This window comes from Eurosta solidaginis, chromosome 3 (assembly GCF_040869045.1).
Source record: "Eurosta solidaginis isolate ZX-2024a chromosome 3, ASM4086904v1, whole genome shotgun sequence".
NCBI lineage: Eukaryota > Metazoa > Arthropoda > Insecta > Diptera > Tephritidae > Eurosta > Eurosta solidaginis.
In genome coordinates, this window is record NC_090321.1 from 68,759,222 (window position 1) to 68,779,023 (window position 19,802).

The 19,802-nt window shown below is 38.3% G+C and overlaps 1 protein-coding gene across 4 annotated transcripts in view; it reads right to left on the minus strand.

Moving 5' to 3' along the window:
* NaPi-T (Na[+]-dependent inorganic phosphate cotransporter) overlaps positions 1–19,802 on the minus strand; it is a 53,924-nt gene that overhangs the window by 1,466 nt on the left and 32,656 nt on the right. For all 4 annotated transcript variants that reach the window (XM_067772187.1, XM_067772186.1, XM_067772185.1 and 1 more), the window contains one exon: positions 78–323. In XM_067772187.1, the coding sequence (XP_067628288.1) occupies positions 78–323 (246 nt within the window). The remainder of the gene's footprint in view (positions 1–77; positions 324–19,802) is intronic.

Here is a 19,802-nt window from a genome sequence, read left to right on the forward strand (position 1 = left end):
AGTGCGTGAAAGCAAAAAGAGAGAGATCTTATAATAAACCACTATTCAAAATGTCAGTACAATTGCTCATTACTTACCGTTATTAGACCTTGCAGTATACGCAACCATATTAAAATTTCATAACTCCAATACGAAGCCAGTGGTATGACTAAGCAGATCCAGCAACCGATCGCATTCGCCAGTCCAAACACCAATTTAGTTCCATATTTTTTGGCTAACATACCGCCGGGGATTTGACTAACCCAATGCGCCCAGTAAAATGAACCCAGTATCAAGCCTTGCTGGTACTCGTTCCAAGCGAAACCGTCACGATCGTATTGGATCTGTAAGAAAAAAATTTAAATGAGATTTGAGACGACAAAGAGGAAGATTAAGCTGATATTAAGGATAATGCAATCTTGGGAGATCGTGAGAATATTATAATTTGTGCACAGCTTGAACACCAGTGACTTTGAGGCCATCATTCTCGCGATGATATACCCTGCGATACAGGAATGCTGCAGCTTTATTATACCCACTTTCGGTGCGATTTACCTCCGAAGTGATTAAGGCTGAGCTTCTTTTACATTATAAGCTTTATGCCAACTTCGAAAGGTACCTGCTAAGGTAGAAGAGTTTTTGCTGATGATCTTCATCAGCACATCGGTCTGTATATTTCCAGGGCGCTACGGTACAAATTTGTAACGAACCCATGCATCAACCTCACTCACTTCATGTAAAGTATCGAATCATGGTCTACACCAATTGTTATGATAAGACTATATATTTGGGACTCAAGGGGGTTATGTAGCGCAACCCTTTCAAGAATAGGCATAAAGAGCTTAACATCGTCCGAAAAAATTAGCGAGATGCAGTAGATAAGGACCACTTTTCACAACAATAGGTTCTATGCGCCGGAGTGCCTCAAGATAGTTTTCCCGATCAAGGGCTGTTATTTCAGCGTAACCACATTCAGTGTCCCTCTCACTAATTGTCATCCACGGAACAGCTTCTTGCAGCTGTTATTATTATTATTATTATTATTATTATTATTATTATTATTATTAGCCGGAAAATCATCTACTTAAGACAATCATACTCCTATCAGTGTGCCAAGTGCAAGTGTCAAGGATGATTGCATAGTTCGGGATCTTCTGGGCTAAATCCCAATATTCGTTGACCCCGAAATTTTTATAAAACTTTTTTGGCTCCTTGGTGTTAGCATTCAAGGACGTCCCGCGGTTGACTTTAAGGGGTATCTCCGCCACCTTCTAGTAGCAACGCTGCTCAGCAGACCCCATCAACTGCCCGCTGTTGCTCGCGGAAAATGGCGCATCCAGCTCACGTTGCAGCTACAACCCATCACTACAATCTACTTAGCACGAATAGAATCAATTCCGGGCTCCAGTGCCTGCTCCCACCTTACCGCTCCTTTTCCGGAACGCGCAGTGGCTTTAGAAAGCGTCATCAACTCCTGGTTACCCACGCTACGTGCTCCGTATCACAACTAAGAATATTTATGATTACGACATCAGTCCAATGCAGTTCATGCCTTGGCTGTTGCCAACTTCACACATTTTTTGGGCTCAGCAATTGCAACCCTCCGACTGGATTCATTGAACCATACTAGCCTAACTCAAGTACCAACCCATTATCATCAGGTGCACCAGCAGCAGTCGGACAGTACGGACGACAAAGCTTAAATCGTTGAAGGCGTATCCATCTATCCCTAAAGCCCCAGAACGACGACTGCCCTTTCGCTGAACTCTAGAATTCTGCAATGAAACTGCAGAGACAGGGAGTTAGACAATACGACTTTATGTACAATAAATTACGATGCCCCCACTCGAATCGTGCAGAACTTATAAACTGCGTTGGATGGCAGCCGATGTTTACCTTAGCAACTGAGCACCTGCCCATATTCCCCTCAAAACAGCGATCAACAAATTTGATCACCTCTGAACGACGGACTTAGTTAATTTCAGCAAAGTAAACTGGGAAGTCTACAAAACTTTCACAAATCAATCTTTCGCTACTCTCCTCATTCTGACTGTTGTCAGAAAACCTTAAATCGAACCACATTTCCCGACAGAAGCTGCAACTCTACCAAGAGAACGTGGCCTAGCGAGACAGCACGACCCTAGACACCCTCATATTAGGAATCTCAACTTGGATATCATGCGGCTCGTAAATGAACACAAACGTGCCAAATGGGAAGACGGGCACATAAACACAAACACGGCGTGCCGGACATTACCATCACCCCAACAGAGGCTAAAGAAGTCATTATAAGGTCATAAAATATCTGACGCACGTTTTCAACTTGTCGTTGAAGTTCTTTATCATTTCAGAACAATGGAAAATTGCATGGATAATTCCACTCCTAAAGCCTTGAACACCAGCTAACGAAGGTGTGTCATATCGACCGCTATTATTCCTTTCGCCAGCAACGAAGATGTTGGCAAGCGTCCTGCTCTCTCATTTCACTCCGAAACTTCGCATACCCAGCACGGCTTTCGTAAAATGCATAGCTCCACCGCCTACTAAATGTAATAAACACCCAGAAAAATTACGAACTAAATCCGCCAAACCCCCATCATAGGACGATGCTCACATCACCTGACATGTCAAAAGCATTTGACACAGTCAACCACGACACACTACTCCAAGACATAGAAAGTTCACGCGTTCGCTTCCTTTGTCTAAAAAGATGACCTCCAAATTATCTGAATGGTCGGCAAGCGCAGGTTCAGTTTTGGAACGAAATCTCCAAACCTGTGAACCGGCCTTTACATAGACGAACAATTTTCTAAAATAAATAGTTACCTCCCCAGTATTTTTGATTTCTTCAGCTCGCGTGTCCTCACACTATCACCGAATCAAATCCACAGCCACTCTGTTAACGACGCGCAAGGAACAGATGACGCAAATATTGGACGTTCACGTCGATGTCATTATGTTACCGATAATCAGCCACCCAAAGATCTTAGGAGTAACGTTCGATATAATCTTACCATCAAGGCGTGTTCCTCCGAAGCTCTGGCTAAAGTACAAAGCCGCAACTAAATTGTGAACCCGCTTGCCGGCAGCACTTAAAGAAAATACAAAGCCAAGTACGAAGCAATAGGCCGACCTCTCGTGTGCTCCGCGTCACCAGTTTGGTCGTCTGGTCTTAAAAACGCATACTGGAAAGGCTACAGGCCTGCCGAAATACTGCACTAAGAACTGCCCCGGAATGTCTGCTTATGACCCCTAAACATCAACTACATAGCGAGACCAAAGAGCTTAACATTAAAGAGCATAACGAAATGCTGAACAGACAGATGTTGCTTAATTGTCACAAGCCAGGATACCATAGCAAGTAACAGCTTGATCTAACCACGCCTCCAAGAGGGTTAAAGGAACATCTCCATAAACACTATGATGAGATGAGGCACTTGTCAGCACATCCGCTTGATCCAGATGAGCATCAGAAGACCTAAGGCCAAAACCACGCAGAATCGGTAAACGCTTTTGTCAGGACGCGCCCGGTGAACCCCGATATCAATATACGCTAATCTAATCTTGCAGAAGAAGAAGGCACATTACCAAGGTAGACACGAGTCGCCTTGGCCCAACTTCCTTCTGGATACTGTAACAGACTAAACTATTACTTGTCCAAAATCAACTCCGACATACGTAATCTGCATGCGATGTCTGCCCATATGCCACGAATCATCCTTCCAATTGTAAGGTGGAACCTACGCATCTAACAGGAACTTCCCGCGTTCACAATCGATACTTTCAAAAGTCTTGTTTGTTTTATCCACAGCTCAGACAGTACTCATGCGACACATATCTAGACCTCACACCATGCCGAAAACATATATTGACACTTATCTCAACTACGTAAATACTTCAAATTTAAAAATCTTATATATGGTTAGCAAATAGCAAATTATGTAAAGCCTCCAAGCCGCATCAATATATTTAACTTATCTCAAGAACGATTATAAAAAATAAACGCTTCCCGATAAGCAACATGACCTTCATAGAGTGCGAAAAATAAAGTCTGTAAATATGCTTAATTCTAGTATAATTTAAACATTTTCTGTTAAAATTATGTTTATTAATAAAAAAAACAAGTATGGAAATCTACGTCCCATGGCGATTTATCGGGGCCGTCGCCCGCTACCAACTACAAGCTCACCGCTATAGCGAGGAGTGATGTTTTGGACGTATTTCCCCTGATATCGAGCTGAAATGATCTAGCCCAGAGATCCCTATGGGCTGTCTTCTTATGTCCCCAGAACAGCAGCTACACAGTATTCCTCATAAGGGAGAGAAATGAAATGCTGAGCAAACAGTTTCTGTTTAATACCCAGAAAACTGGGAATTCCAACAGACATCTGATTGACACATCCAACGGGCTTAAGAAGTAATCTCCGCAAGCATTAAGAGTAAATACGGCACCTCAGAACACATCCGTATGTAGAAGAAACACACAAATAGGTCATCAAAAGTACGTCAGACCTCTTTGCCCGGAATTGCCCGGCGAACCCCGTTCTTAAAGATTAATACCCTTAACTCGCAGAAAAGGAAAGTATTCTTCCTAGGAAGACGCGCGTCAGTCTAGCTCAACAAGTTAGTTTAGGTGGAACTGGCCTGTCAATAAAGATCTCACATAGACTGAGTGTGTCCATAGTGTTAGAATTCATTTGACGACCAAGCGGAAGAACCCCAATTAGTTGCCAGGACATATGTTATAGAATAACTCTGTCCTCTTGGCAAATACTAGCAGTTTTCTAGGATCCAGCTTAATTGCTGCCTCAAGATCTGGCAATTCTGCCATCCCTAATAGCTAGAGCCTTGACCTGGTGAGCGCAGGACATGGACACAGAACGTGCTCAACCGTTTCTTCCTCCAGCTCGCACTTCCTACACTTACTGACGAGGCCTAACATATAAGCATGTGACGCCAGAAGGCAATGTCCAGTCAGTATGCCCATCGTGAGCCTTAAGTCTTCTCTTTTCAGAGATATGAGCCACTTTGTGAGTCTAATATCGTAGGCTTTGCACATGATCTTAGAAATTTTGCAGCCCCGTGCTTTTGTCCACGCCTTTCCTGCTTGATGGATCATATGCAACTCCTGTCTCCTTTTGATTTCTTTCAAACGGATTGGGACGTGTAGCGCTCATGTCAAATATACCCTACAGGGCTATTCGAGTATCGAATTTTCTTCTACATAAGGTGATATGGCACAATAGAAGAATTATTGTAGGCGTTACCTTAAATACCTACATACTTTTCGCATAAACCATAGCGGGATAATCAGGCGATTTTTGGAGAACAAAGGAAAAAAAATGTTGTTAAAGTACTTGTGGCGCTACATTTTGCAGTCGGTCACTTTAGTTCGGCTTAAAATACTAAAGTTTTTTTTTCATCGGGATTTGATTGAAAGCATTTAATTCTAAATTACATAATTCAAGTTTACTTAATTCGTCAATAGTTAAGTCATCAGAAGTTAGTTTGTAAACCGTAATTTGTTAATAGTTATTTGATACCTACTTAATTCGTGAATATTTGATACGAAAAGCAACAGTCATAAATACCTAGTTCACCACTTACTTAATTCGTTAAAACCCAATTGGCGCAGACTTAACTTGTAATCACCAAATTAATTCATATTTATTCCGTATATAGACCGAAATAGCTCATTCCTATTGTGGAAATGCTTAATTCATTAATTCGTAATCTATTTAACTATGGCTAATTCGCGCGTACCTAATTCGCTAATACCTAATTCGCAAGTACCTAATTCACCCATTCGTAATTCAATTTCTTATAGTTAATTCGCTCATCCCTAATTGGAAAACACCAGAGTTACTTATTAATTATTTGTTATTATACCTGATATATCTTTACTTAGTTCAATAATACCTAATACCTATGTACTTAATTCATAAATACCGACTTTATACTTAATGAATAAATATCTAATTCATGTTTACCTAATTCGGGAATACTTAATTAACCTTGCGGAAGTCATCTAAACCTTAGTCATACTCACGTAATTCGAGAATACTTAATTCATATTTAATTAGTTCGTGAATGCCTAATTAAGGTTTGCGCTAGTAATAAATACCTAATTCATTCTTATTTAATTTAGGAATTCATACTTACTTATTTTAGGAATACATATTTCATAATTAATTCCTAAATACCTAATTCACAAAATACCTAATTCGCTAATAATAAACCTTTTTGGCAATGAATACATATAAGTAGTTTTTTTTTGGTAATTAGAGCACAGAAAGCATATTTAAGTAGCGTGATCGGGAAGTCACCTATGCCGACTATTATTTCAAATTCTTCTATGCCTACTAATTGTTTATGGATTAACATTGCACTAAGCTGGAACAATAGCAGTAAATACCGCTAGTCCTAGTTCAACATTAGTTCAAGGTTAGCAAGACTTTTTGGAGCTGAGCTTGATGTTGACTTTAGGAGGAAAAGTCAGTCTTTTGTCGGCAATTGAAATGAAAACGTCTTGGATATCTTGGCGAGAAAATATTTAAAAACGATTTATTAAAGAATAAAAGTTAAAATGTGAAGTATAGTGACTGTTTGCACTAAGTTGGTATAAACTAACAAAAACTTCGAACGATTTTACGTTGCACTAAAATAAAATAATAAGTGCATCAGTTAAAACCATAAATATGCAAAAGGAAGGTGAAGTGACTTAGAGTGCCAACCTAGGCGAATTTTCTTAAAGGCGTAGACAACTGTAGAGATCCGCGCTTAACGTCGTATTCCCAAAACCATGTTCCTGAGGCCTACCGTGAAGATCCCGAAATCCATAGTGCCAGTGTTGCAGTGGTGAAACACTTATTTTGATTTCTTTAATTATAAATCGAAAATCTTTGTTGAAATTTAAAATTTTGCAAAATGTTGCTAAGTGCAATTTCTGAAGTCTTGCAATCGGTCAAGGTATTCAGAAAAATAAGCAGTACGAAACACATGAATCGCTTTAGTTAATCGGAGTATAAATTTCTTTCGAATTGTTGAATACAAAGTTAGAAAGTATAAATTATTTTTTAAAATAAGAATTAATATATATATATATATATATATATATATATATAAAGTACAAAACAATCTTAAGAAGCCCTTAATCCTATTATGTTTTATTGAGTTCTAAATATAATCATGAAGGAAACAATACGCAGGGCAAGCATAAATGTTAGCTAAATAAAAATAAATAATAAATAAATAATTAATAGAAAAAAAAAAAAAAAAAAAAATTTTAAATAGAAATGTAGAGACAACTAAATAACTATATCTAGTAAAATATACCTAAAATAAAAAAAAAAAAAAAAAACCCAAAACAAACAGAATTGTATTGAAGTTTCAAAATGTTTAAATGTTAGAATTCAGAAGGAAAAGAGCAATGTAAAATATTCGCAATATTTCATTGCAAAGTGTTCAAGGCTTATTGCCTTGTGTGCTTTTGGGCATGCCTATGGGTGTGTGTGTTTGAAAAAGGTAACTTGTTGACCGACGTAATTATGAAAAGAAATCACATATAAGTTGTTCCGATAGTACTAGTCGAACCTGCTCGACCCTGATTACCTTTTTAATGATTCCGAACTAGTTGTTCTTGTGCAACCTAGTTCACTTGTTATTTCTTTGAAGGCATCATCTACAACGTCGTCGTCGCTGGGCCCACCGTCGCATCGATGGAATAGCTGAATGCAAGTAAGTAATCTATCCTAATCTTGCAACTAAGAAAAATTGCCAAAATATGTATTTGGATCGAACATACTGATGTTACGTAAACGTAGTAAGGTTTATGACTTACATACCGAGATAAAATGTTCGATCGACATACATACAGGCTTTCGAAAATAAGGTTGCTTGATTCTTTTTAAAATTTGATTTTGATGTAGTTTTTTTTTTTTTTGCACAATTAACTAAAATTACTTAGACCTATATTTCCATTTAAAGGAGACATTTTGGTTTACTATCGTTTTTTTTTATAGCGTTGAATTCGGAAAAGAAAAATTGCGAATATTAAGTATTAGGCTAATAGTGGTTTTTTTTGGATACTTGCGAATTGCTAAAATTAAATTCCTAAACATTCACAAAGCGGATGCTAATTTTCTAAGTATTCTGATGTAGGCGTAGGACTTAAACTTTAGTTTAGATTTGGATTGAATAAAATGTAAAAACTTGAATATTGAAATGAACGACTAATCTTTTCTTGGTCGATGACGAAATGTAGGTATATTATAAGCTGAAATGACGTAAGTATAAATAGGGTTAACCTAAACGAATATCTCTCCCAGGTTAACAGGTTGGGTGGGTATAGACAGGGGGGTTTTTTTTCCACCTTTTTTTTTTCTCCCCTCGGCATTTGCTTTCGCAAACTACTCCATGTACCCAGATTTTATAGACAGTTAATCGCAGGCTGTTTTTGTTATAGATTTTTTTTTTGTTTGTTTGTTTGGCTGCAGTTTGCATTTCGCTGGTTTCGTTTTGGTTTTGATTTTTTTTTTTGGTTATCGGCATACAATTTAAATCTTTTTGTACGACTTCGCTGCGCAAGGATGAAGCAAACCCACTCCCATTTTCCCTGAGCTAAGCTGAAGCAGAGCTAGGTGTGCCACCCCGCTTCAATCCGAACGCACCTTCGTAGGTTTCCCTAGTTTAAGCAGCAGTGTGAGGAGAAGTTCGTTACAGAAAAGAAATGGCGCCCAACGTGGGGCCGGAAGATCTAGAAGCCCCTCAAGATTGGACCAGAATACCTTCGAAGCCCGATCAACGAGAAAGGCTCGAGAAATTTCTAGGCTCAATTAATGTAGAATGTAGTAAGCAGAGGCTTACAAGCGTGTTATATTGACTCGCTAAGATTATCGGTCATTGAAGACTAAATTTCTTTGAATTTAAATTTTGCTGTTGCGTTAACAGTTAGGAGGTTTAAAAGATGCAGGATTTGCAGAATTTCTGGATTATTTCGGAATCTGACCGCTAATTTTTCAATCTCTTATAACTGTTACTGCATCACTCGTACTTCGCTTTATTGTTTACTTAGAACAGTTAAGAAAGCTTGGATTCATAGCATATTGAGTTGCCTTAATTGCTAGCCACTAAATTATCTGCTTTTGGAAGCGATTAAAGCATTGGGATAATTTATAATTTTACCTTTTTGTTCATACATATTTTTTTTATTTGCCCGAAGTGGAGTTTTTGCTTTTGGTTTATATTAAAAGCATACCCTTGGCGCTATAGTCGAGAAATTACATTTTCAGATTAAATACCTTAGGAACTTTTTCTTCAGAAGTTTACCGGAGAAATACTAAGGAATTTCATTTCATTTCATAGTAGTAGTACAAATATGCCAGCATTTTTTTTTTGAGTAAAGCTGTAAACGCAATGCCTAGCCGTCGCGTTTTTCTTGTGATTACAGCATAACGCGTTTGCAATTGTCGAAAAATTAAATAATACTTTCAGCTATTCATATACCCTACAGAGTAGTCGACCATTTTAATAAATAACAATTGATTAAAGTTTTTTTTTGTTATTGCACGTGTAACTTTACATTTGCAGTTAAATACCGAATATATGTATATTACTATTTTTTGTGTGATCATATAAGTCAGAGGTTGGAGAAGCTCTGTAATTTGCTAGTGCCGATAGAATTTTCGTTTTCTTTTTTTTTTGCAATGCCCGTGACTCATAGTCCAGAGCGAGATGCCTCTAGAATAGAAGCAGAAAATATGAATAATTCAATTTGCGTGATTTGTAGCGAAGCTCTTCGAGCTGACGCTGATCGAGTTGAAACGGAATGTAAGCATCATTTCCATTCAACTTGTATTCGTACATGGCTAGAGAATAACTCCACATGTCCTGTATGTAGAGCCACATGCGAATGTTCTGATTCGAACGTAGCATCTGGAAATGTCGTTAATATACTTGAACAGACTAATCCCCAAACAGGCGCTATTCCGCGGAATAGGCCAAATACTCGATGGCATGTACAAAGCCAACAACGGTTGACGACGTCTTCCGGTGTTCCAGCTCAGGCCAGCCCGAGGAGACAACGAAATTCCAATACTAACTCTAACAATATATCTGAGAATAGAGTGCAACAGATTATACGCGAGTCCATGAATGATTTTCGTGGTCAAATCATGGCATCCATTACCAATGAAGTACAAAATTTATTTCAAAATTTAAATATTAATAGGAACGTAGATAGAATCCCATCACCTACCAATGAACGTCGTGAGGAGCCACCAGTATGGCCACGCGATATTCCGTACGAGGAACGCCCTATAAATAGACCTTCTAACCCTAGCCGAGGAGAATCGTTGGGAACATCACGGATTTCTTTGGCTAATGAAAAACTATCGAATCTGATAAGAAATTGGCAGATTAGGTTCAGTGGCTCCAACGATGCCATATCCATCGACCAATTTATCTATCGGATAAATACCCTTACATCTCTTCACTTGAATGGAAATTTTATCCTATTATGTCAGCATGTGCATTCCTTATTCGAGGGAAAAGCTCTGCAATGGTTTTGGCGGTATCGTCAAAACAGCGAGAATCTAGATTGGCTTGAGTTATGTGAGGCGATGCGACGCCAATTTAAAGATTTCTCTACCGACTCGGAAATTAAAGACGACATTAGGAAAAGGAAACAGAAGCCGAATGAGCTATTTGATGACTTTTTAGATAACATTATGAGCATGTGTGACAGATTAAGATATCCTATGAACGACTCCGATTTAGTGGAGACACTTATGCGAAATATAAAGCCTGACCTCCGACACGAGTTGCTACATCTGGACATACGCGATATCGTTACTTTGAGAAGAGAGGCACGAAGGCATGAAAAATTCTTTCGTGACCTTAACAATACAGTACCGCGGCAAACACCAATGCGTCGGCAGATATGCGAACTTTCCCCTCACCCCAAAAGTGATGATAACAGCGGAGAAGATAACATTGATGACGCTAGGATGGATGTTGCAGCAGTAGATTTTAGTCAAAGCAAATGTTGGAACTGTGAAGAAGTAGGTCATCGATATCACGATTGTCTGAAGACACGGCGAATATTTTGTTATGGCTGTGGTGCCGCGGACACATACAAACCATCTTGTGCAAAATGCACGTCGGAAAACGCATGGAGGGATGTTCGTCAAACAACCGGCGGACGTCCAACTCATCGACCTCGGAACTAAATTCCAGCTCAGTTAATAATGATTTCATTAGAGCCAAAATCCTACCAAAGGTTTCTTCGAAGGTACCAGACAAGACATATACATATTTATCGTTAAAAAAACCTTTAGATTCCGTTAACCCAGTTGCGTGCAGTTCACGCAGTATAGTAAATCCACTTTTTCGACCGTACCATATACGTTTGGCTGAATATAAGAGGGCGAGGGCTCGAATATATTCAGGATTGTCGCACGCACTTCCAAAGTCAAGATCGAGTAAGCGTATGCATGACTTTTGGCAGCGCAAAAAGGACATGCGCAAGCATGTTATATCGTCAATTGTGGCTAATGGGTCGGATATTAGACCCTACGCTAACTTATCACTTTTTGGAACAAGCTATTTGGCATTGCTGGATAGCGGAGCCAATAAAAGTTGTATAGGGTCGCATTTAGCTAAAGAGATTTTAGATAATCCGGACATGAAATATAGGAAATTCTCTGGACTAGTTAGAACTGCCGATGGGAAAAAGCAAAATGTAGCAGGGTCGATTAGCCTTAAAATATCATTTAATGATCAGCAGCATAATTTTGAATTTTTGATTGTACCCACTGTAGCAATTAATATTATCTGCGGCATGGATTTCTGGCAGACATTTGGTTTAAAAGTATTAGTAGAAGCGAGTTTATGCCAGTTTTCTGCAGAAGAAGAAGAAGAAGAAACGGAAGTAGTACAGCTTTCCTCGATGCAGAGACGTCAGTTAGCAGTAGCGATAGCCGCCTTCCCTTCGTTTGAGAAAGAAGGCCTAGGCACCACAAACCTGATTGAACATTCCATAGACACGGGAATATCTACCCCAGTGAAACAGAGATATTACCCCATTTCACCAGCTATGGAGAAAATTCTCTGCAAAGAAATAGACCGCATGTTACAATTAGGCGTTATAGAGGAAGCTGAAGGATCGCCATGGTCTTCACCAGGAGTATTAATCGTGAAGCCAGGGAAAGCCAGATTCTGTTTAGACTCCCGTAAACTAAATGAGTTAACGGTTAAAGATGCATATCCGATACCTAATATCGACGGACTTTTATCGAGGTTGCCTCCCGTACGAATCATTTCGAAGATTGACCTTAAGGATGCTTTTTGGCAAATTCGTTTGTCACCAGAATCTAAGCCAAAAACTGCTTTCACTGTACCCAATCGACCGTTGTATCAGTTCACGCGTATGCCCTTTGGCCTATGCAACGCGCCGCAGACAATGTGCCGATTGATGGACAAAGTGATTCCATACCACCTTAAAATGCACGTTTTTGTGTATCTGGATGACCTGCTGGTCGTTTCGCAATCTTTCGAAGAACACGTTACTCATTTATTGGAAGTAGCCACCCAAATAAAGAAAGCAGGGCTAACAATAAACGTTAGTAAAAGTAGTTTTGGGTTACGTAAAGTGAAATATTTGGGTTTTGTTGTAGGTAATGGTTCGCTCTCAGTCGATCCGGATAAGGTTGAAGCGATCACCAATTATCCCGTGCCCAAAAATGTACGCCACATCCGCCAGTTTTTAGGAATGACGGGGTGGTACCGACGCTTTATTTCCGACTATGCAAGTCTCACTTTTCCGCTTACAGAATTGCTGACAAAGAAAAAACCGTTCAGATGGAGTACTGAGGCTCAAAGTTCATTTGAAGCGGTCAAGGAGAAGCTTACTACAGCTCCATTTTTATTGCATCCCGATTACGCGAAGCCATTCATAGTCCAATGCGACGCAAGCCAGTACGGTGTTGGTGGTCTCCTGGCTCAATGTGATGAGAATGGAGATGAAAGGCCTATTGCCTTTATGTCCCATAAACTGAATAAAGCCCAAAGAAACTATACCGTCACCGAATTGGAGTGTCTCGCGGTCGTATTAGCAATAAAAAAATTTAGAGCTTACATTGAAGGTCATGAATTTAAAGTGGTAACAGACCACGCCAGTCTGAAATGGCTAATGCGGCAGAAAGACTTGAGTGGGCGATTAGCAAGATGGGCTCTGAAACTTCAGGGTTTCAACTTTTCGATAGAACACAGAAAAGGGAGCGAAAATAAGGTAGCTGATGCACTATCGCGAATACACGAAGTTGACTCGATAAACATGGAAGCGTTAGATTTAGAAGTATTGCCAGAAATAGATCTGGATTCAGAATTGTTCGAGGCTAGCGATTATAAGCAGTTACGAGATAAATTTTTACAGGCAGAATTACCGGACTATCGAGTAGTAGACAAATTTATCTACCATCGAACGTCCTTTGAAACTGAAGGCAGTTTACAACCCGACCCATGGAAACTTTTAGTACCTGAGGGACTTAGAAAGGATGTGATCTATAGTGCTCATAACACTCCCTCGGCAGCACATGGTGGAATAACCAAAACTCTAGAGCGTATAAGAAGAAATTTGTTTTGGCCGGGAATGGTTGTAGATGTGCGGAAATATGTTCTATCTTGCGAGTTATGCAAAACATCGAAAACGCCGACACATGCCCTGCGCCCGCCAATGGGTCAGCTAGTAAGTAGCGAACGGCCATTCGAGCGTTTGTATGTCGATCTCATAGGACCCTTTCCTAGATCCAAAAAAGGTAATATTGGTATCCTCATAGTGTTAGACCATTTTTCGAAGTTTACCTTTTTGAAGCCGCTTAAAAAGTTTACATCGAACCTAATAATACAGTTTCTAAAGGAAAGTATATTTGATTGCTTTGGTGTGCCTGAAACTATAGTTTCGGATAATGGCAGTCAGTTTGTGAGCAAAGATTTTACATCATTTCTGACTAAGTATGGCGTTACCCACATAAAAGCAGCAGTTTATTCCCCACAAGCAAATGCTTCGGAGCGAGTAAACCGGTCGATAATAGAGGCGTTGCGATCATTCCTTCGAAAGGATCAGCGGGATTGGGATAGTTATATTAGTAGTATAAATAGCTCACTTCGGAATAGCTTGCATCATACTACAGGGAAATCACCCTATTTTATAGTTTTTGGACAGAATATGATGACTAATGGACATGATTACAAAGTGTTATGGAACCTTGAAATTTTGAATGAAGCTACTGCGAAAATAGAACGCGAAGACGAATTCGCTATCCTTAGGGAAGATATTGCGAGAAGAATACAGTCTGCCTATGACAAAAATGCTCGTTCCTATAATCTTAGGACCCGATTGCGCGATTTCAAACCGGGACAGTTAGTGGTAAGGAGAAATTTCGCACAAAGTAACTTGGTGCAGTTCTTCAATTCCAAACTAGCACCCAAAGGAGTCAAAGCAAAGGTCATCAAAAGGGTAGGAAATTCATATTACAAGCTGGAAGATGTAGATGGCAAAGGCAAGGGAACTTACCATGCCAAGGATATTTGGTAGCCGAATAATAGTCTTATATTATCGAAGATATTGAATTGCGGATAGTAGTTGTTTTTGATAGTTGCAGTTGCTAACTTCCGCGTTGGCATCGTGTAGCATCTGTCCGGTTGGGGGGAATTTGTAGCGCTCATGTCAAATATACCCTACAGGGCTATTCGAGTATCGAATTTTCTTCTACATAAGGTGATATGGCACAATAGAAGAATTATTGTAGGCGTTACCTTAAATACCTACATACTTTTCGCATAAACCATAGCGGGATAATCAGGCGATTTTTGGAGAACAAAGAAAAAAAAATGTTGTTAAAGTACTTGTGGCGCTACATTTTGCAGTCGGTCACTTTAGTTCGGCTTAAAATACTAAAGTTTTTTTTTCATCGGGATTTGATTGAAAGCATTTAATTCTAAATTACATAATTCAAGTTTACTTAATTCGTCAATAGTTAAGTCATCAGAAGTTATTTTGTAAACCGTAATTTGTTAATAGTTATTTGATACCTACTTAATTCGTGAATATTTGATACGAAAAGCAACAGTCATAAATACCTAGTTCACCACTTACTTAATTCGTTAAAACCCAATTGGCGCAGACTTAACTTGTAATCACCAAATTAATTCATATTTATTCCGTATATAGACCGAAATAGCTCATTCCTATTGTGGAAATGCTTAATTCATTAATTCGTAATCTATTTAACTATGGCTAATTCGCGCGTACCTAATTCGCTAATACCTAATTCGCAAGTACCTAATTCACCCATTCGTAATTCAATTTCTTATAGTTAATTCGCTCATCCCTAATTGGAAAACACCAGAGTTACTTATTAATTATTTATTATTATACCTGATATATCTTTACTTAGTTCAATAATACCTAATACCTATGTACTTAATTCATAAATACCGACTTTATACTTAATGAATAAATATCTAATTCATGTTTACCTAATTCGGGAATACTTAATTAACCTTGCGGAAGTCATCTAAACCTTAGTCATACTCACGTAATTCGAGAATACTTAATTCATATTTAATTAGTTCGTGAATGTCTAATTAAGGTTTGCGCTAGTAATAAATACCTAATTCATTCTTATTTAATTTAGGAATTCATACTTACTTATTTTAGGAATACATATTTCATAATTAATTCCTAAATACCTAATTCACAAAATACCTAATTCGCTAATAATAAACCTTTTTGGCAATGAATACATATAAGTAGTTTTTTTTTGGTAATTAGAGCACAGAAAGCATATTTAAGTAGCGTGATCGGGAAGTCACCTATGCCGACTATTATTTCAAATTCTTCTATGCCTACTAATTGTTTATGGATTAACATTGCACTAAGCTGGAACAATAGCAGTAAATACCGCTAGTCCTAGTTCCACATTAGTTCAAGGTTAGCAAGACTTTTTGGAGCTGAGCTTGATGTTGACTTTAGGAGGAAAAGTCAGTCTTTTGTCGGCAATTGAAATGAAAACGTCTTGGATATCTTGGCGAGAAAATATTTAAAAACGATTTATTAAAGAATAAAAGTTAAAATGTGAAGTATAGTGACTGTTTGCACTAAGTTGGTATAAACTAACAAAAACTTCGAACGATTTTACGTTGCACTAAAATAAAATAATAAGTGCATCAGTTAAAACCATAAATATGCAAAAGGAAGGTGAAGTGACTTAGAGTGCCAACCTAGGCGAATTTTCTTAAAGGCGTAGACAACTGTAGAGATCCGCGCTTAACGTCGTATTCCCAAAACCATGTTCCTGAGGCCTACCGTGAAGATCCCGAAATCCATAGTGCCAGTGTTGCAGTGGTGAAACACTTATTTTGATTTCTTTAATTATAAATCGAAAATCTTTGTTGAAATTTAAAATTTTGCAAAATGTTGCTAAGTGCAATTTCTGAAGTCTTGCAATCGGTCAAGGTATTCAGAAAAATAAGCAGTACGAAACACATGAATCGCTTTAGTTAATCGGAGTATAAATTTCTTTCGAATTGTTGAATACAAAGTTAGAAAGTATAAATTATTTTTTAAAATAAGAATTAATATATATATATATATATATATATATATATAAAGTACAAAACAATCTTAAGAAGCCCTTAATCCTATTATGTTTTATTGAGTTCTAAATATAATCATGAAGGAAACAATACGCAGGGCAAGCATAAATGTTAGCTAAATAAAAATAAATAATAAATAAATAATTAATAGAAAAAAAAAAAAAAAAAAATTTTAAATAGAAATGTAGAGACAACTAAAATAACTATATCTAGTAAAATATACCTAAAATAAAAAAAAAAAAAAAAAACCCAAAACAAACAGAATTGTATTGAAGTTTCAAAATGTTTAAATGTTAGAATTCAGAAGGAAAAGAGCAATGTAAAATATTCGCAATATTTCATTGCAAAGTGTTCAAGGCTTATTGCCTTGTGTGCTTTTGGGCATGCCTATGGGTGTGTGTGTTTGAAAAAGGTAACTTGTTGACCGACGTAATTATGAAAAGAAATCACATATAAGTTGTTCCGATAGTACTAGTCGAACCTGCTCGACCCTGATTACCTTTTTAATGATTCCGAACTAGTTGTTCTTGTGCAACCTAGTTCACTTGTTATTTCTTTGAAGGCATCATCTACAACGTCGTCGTCGCTGGGCCCACCGTCGCATCGATGGAATAGCTGAATGCAAGTAAGTAATCTATCCTAATCTTGCAACTAAGAAAAATTGCCAAAATATGTATTTGGATCGAACATACTGATGTTACGTAAACGTAGTAAGGTTTATGACTTACATACCGAGATAAAATGTTCGATCGACATACATACAGGCTTTCGAAAATAAGGTTGCTTGATTCTTTTTAAAATTTGATTTTGATGTAGTTTTTTTTTTTTTTGCACAATTAACTAAAATTACTTAGACCTATATTTCCATTTAAAGGAGACATTTTGGTTTACTATCGTTTTTTTTTATAGCGTTGAATTCGGAAAAGAAAAATTGCGAATATTAAGTATTAGGCTAATAGTGGTTTTTTTTGGATACTTGCGAATTGCTAAAATTAAATTCCTAAACATTCACAAAGCGGATGCTAATTTTCTAAGTATTCTGATGTAGGCGTAGGACTTAAACTTTAGTTTAGATTTGGATTGAATAAAATGTAAAAACTTGAATATTGAAATGAACGACTAATCTTTTCTTGGTCGATGACGAAATGTAGGTATATTATAAGCTGAAATGACGTAAGTATAAATAGGGTTAACCTAAACGAATATCTCTCCCAGGTTAACAGGTTGGGTGGGTATAGACAGGGGGGTTTTTTTTCCACCTTTTTTTTTTCTCCCCTCGGCATTTGCTTTCGCAAACTACTCCATGTACCCAGATTTTATAGACAGTTAATCGCAGGCTGTTTTTGTTATAGATTTTTTTTTTGTTTGTTTGTTTGGCTGCAGTTTGCATTTCGCTGGTTTCGTTTTGGTTTTGATTTTTTTTTTTGGTTATCGGCATACAATTTAAATCTTTTTGTACGACTTCGCTGCGCAAGGATGAAGCAAACCCACTCCCATTTTCCCTGAGCTAAGCTGAAGCAGAGCTAGGTGTGCCACCCCGCTTCAATCCGAACGCACCTTCGTAGGTTTCCCTAGTTTAAGCAGCAGTGTGAGGAGAAGTTCGTTACAGACGCTTATCGTCGACTCAGCGCGTGTTGCACCCTCTTTTGCCAACTCATCGGCATTTTCGTTAGTTTCTGTCCCTTTATGACCGAGAACCCAATAAAGATGTATTGTCCAGCCTGAGCGAAGTTTTTCCAATGCTTCTTTACATACAAGTCTGAAACTATAACAGGTTAAACTCTTACCAATCCAGAATCAATCTCGACACACATAATGTATGTCCTGCTTGCAAGGTGCCCCACATGAATGACACCAACAATCTTTTTAATTGCAATGTGAAACCAACGATTGTAACACCCTTCTCACTCTAGTATACCCCTGTTGAACTGCAAGTTTCCTTGGACTCCCGTTAGAGCATATTAATTACAATTTCTGAGTAGTCGCACCAATTTGATGGGGCGCAGCACTGCGACAACAACAACAACAACAGTTGGAATGATCTTTAGCAACTTGCTGACTCCTATCTGTGCCAACTGCTTGAAGCTCAATAATGTCCCTAATTCTTGGAAAATGATAAAGCCCAGCTGCATTTTGAAGGCGGCAATGAGATTTAACGTCTCTCCCAAGGGCTGTAGATTGATTAGTCTATCCACTTTCCTATTTCAATCATAGAAGCTCTTATCTCTGTCTACCACAAGACCTCGAATACAAGAGCTGCTAGATGCAGGTCTTTTCTTATGACCTGGTAATCCTCTTTAAGCGGAAATTTTAGACGCGTTACGAGATATCATGCAATAATACCTGGGTACGTTGGCTAGGTGTGATTTTAATGTTGCGGCCTAGCTGTAAAACCAAACTAACCTGAGCTTATTATATGAAAGCAAGATGTCATGGAAGCTTAATAAAGATGACCGAGATAGGAAAAGGCTTTCCTCGTTCGTTATTGTTGACCGTGGGTACCTTCTCCTAAGGTTATAGACCTGTTGTATGATATGGTGGTAAAGGCCTTTCTGTGGTGAGGTCAGCGCTCATGTGTACAATCTAGGCGATGGTAGAATGCGTCTCTCTTTTATTATGTCGGCAGATGTATGAATATGAAAAATGTTGCTTTTAAGCGAATTGAGGCGACAGGTCCTTAAGCGTGAATGGAAATACTAGGCGACTAAGCCCCTCCCTCCATTACAAATTCCGCACCTGCACTTTCAGCGTGATCAATGCTGTAAACGTCATATTTCCCAGTCCCTGTCCCGTTCTTCGCGTCTCTTGAAAGGCGGTGGTGTAAGATCTGTCTTTCACACAAACAACAACGAGCCAGGTAGAACTCCATTATTATTGTAACAAATTTTGGCAAATTCCTGATAATTATGTACCTTCTGATAACGTTAAAATCGCTGAACTGTCCAAAATAACTCCAATATTCAGTGTGGTAAAATGGGCTTGATTTAGAATACTTTGGGAGTAGTACTTCACATTTGTCGCGTACTTCGCTAAAGAGTGTTAAAATCGAAACTGAATCCTGATTCCTCAGCTTGCGCTGGTTTTGTACTCTCGGTTTCCTGTTCACCCATTTCTCCTAAGGTCTAAACGTTTCACAAACATGCCTTCTAGAACAGTTGTATCTCATG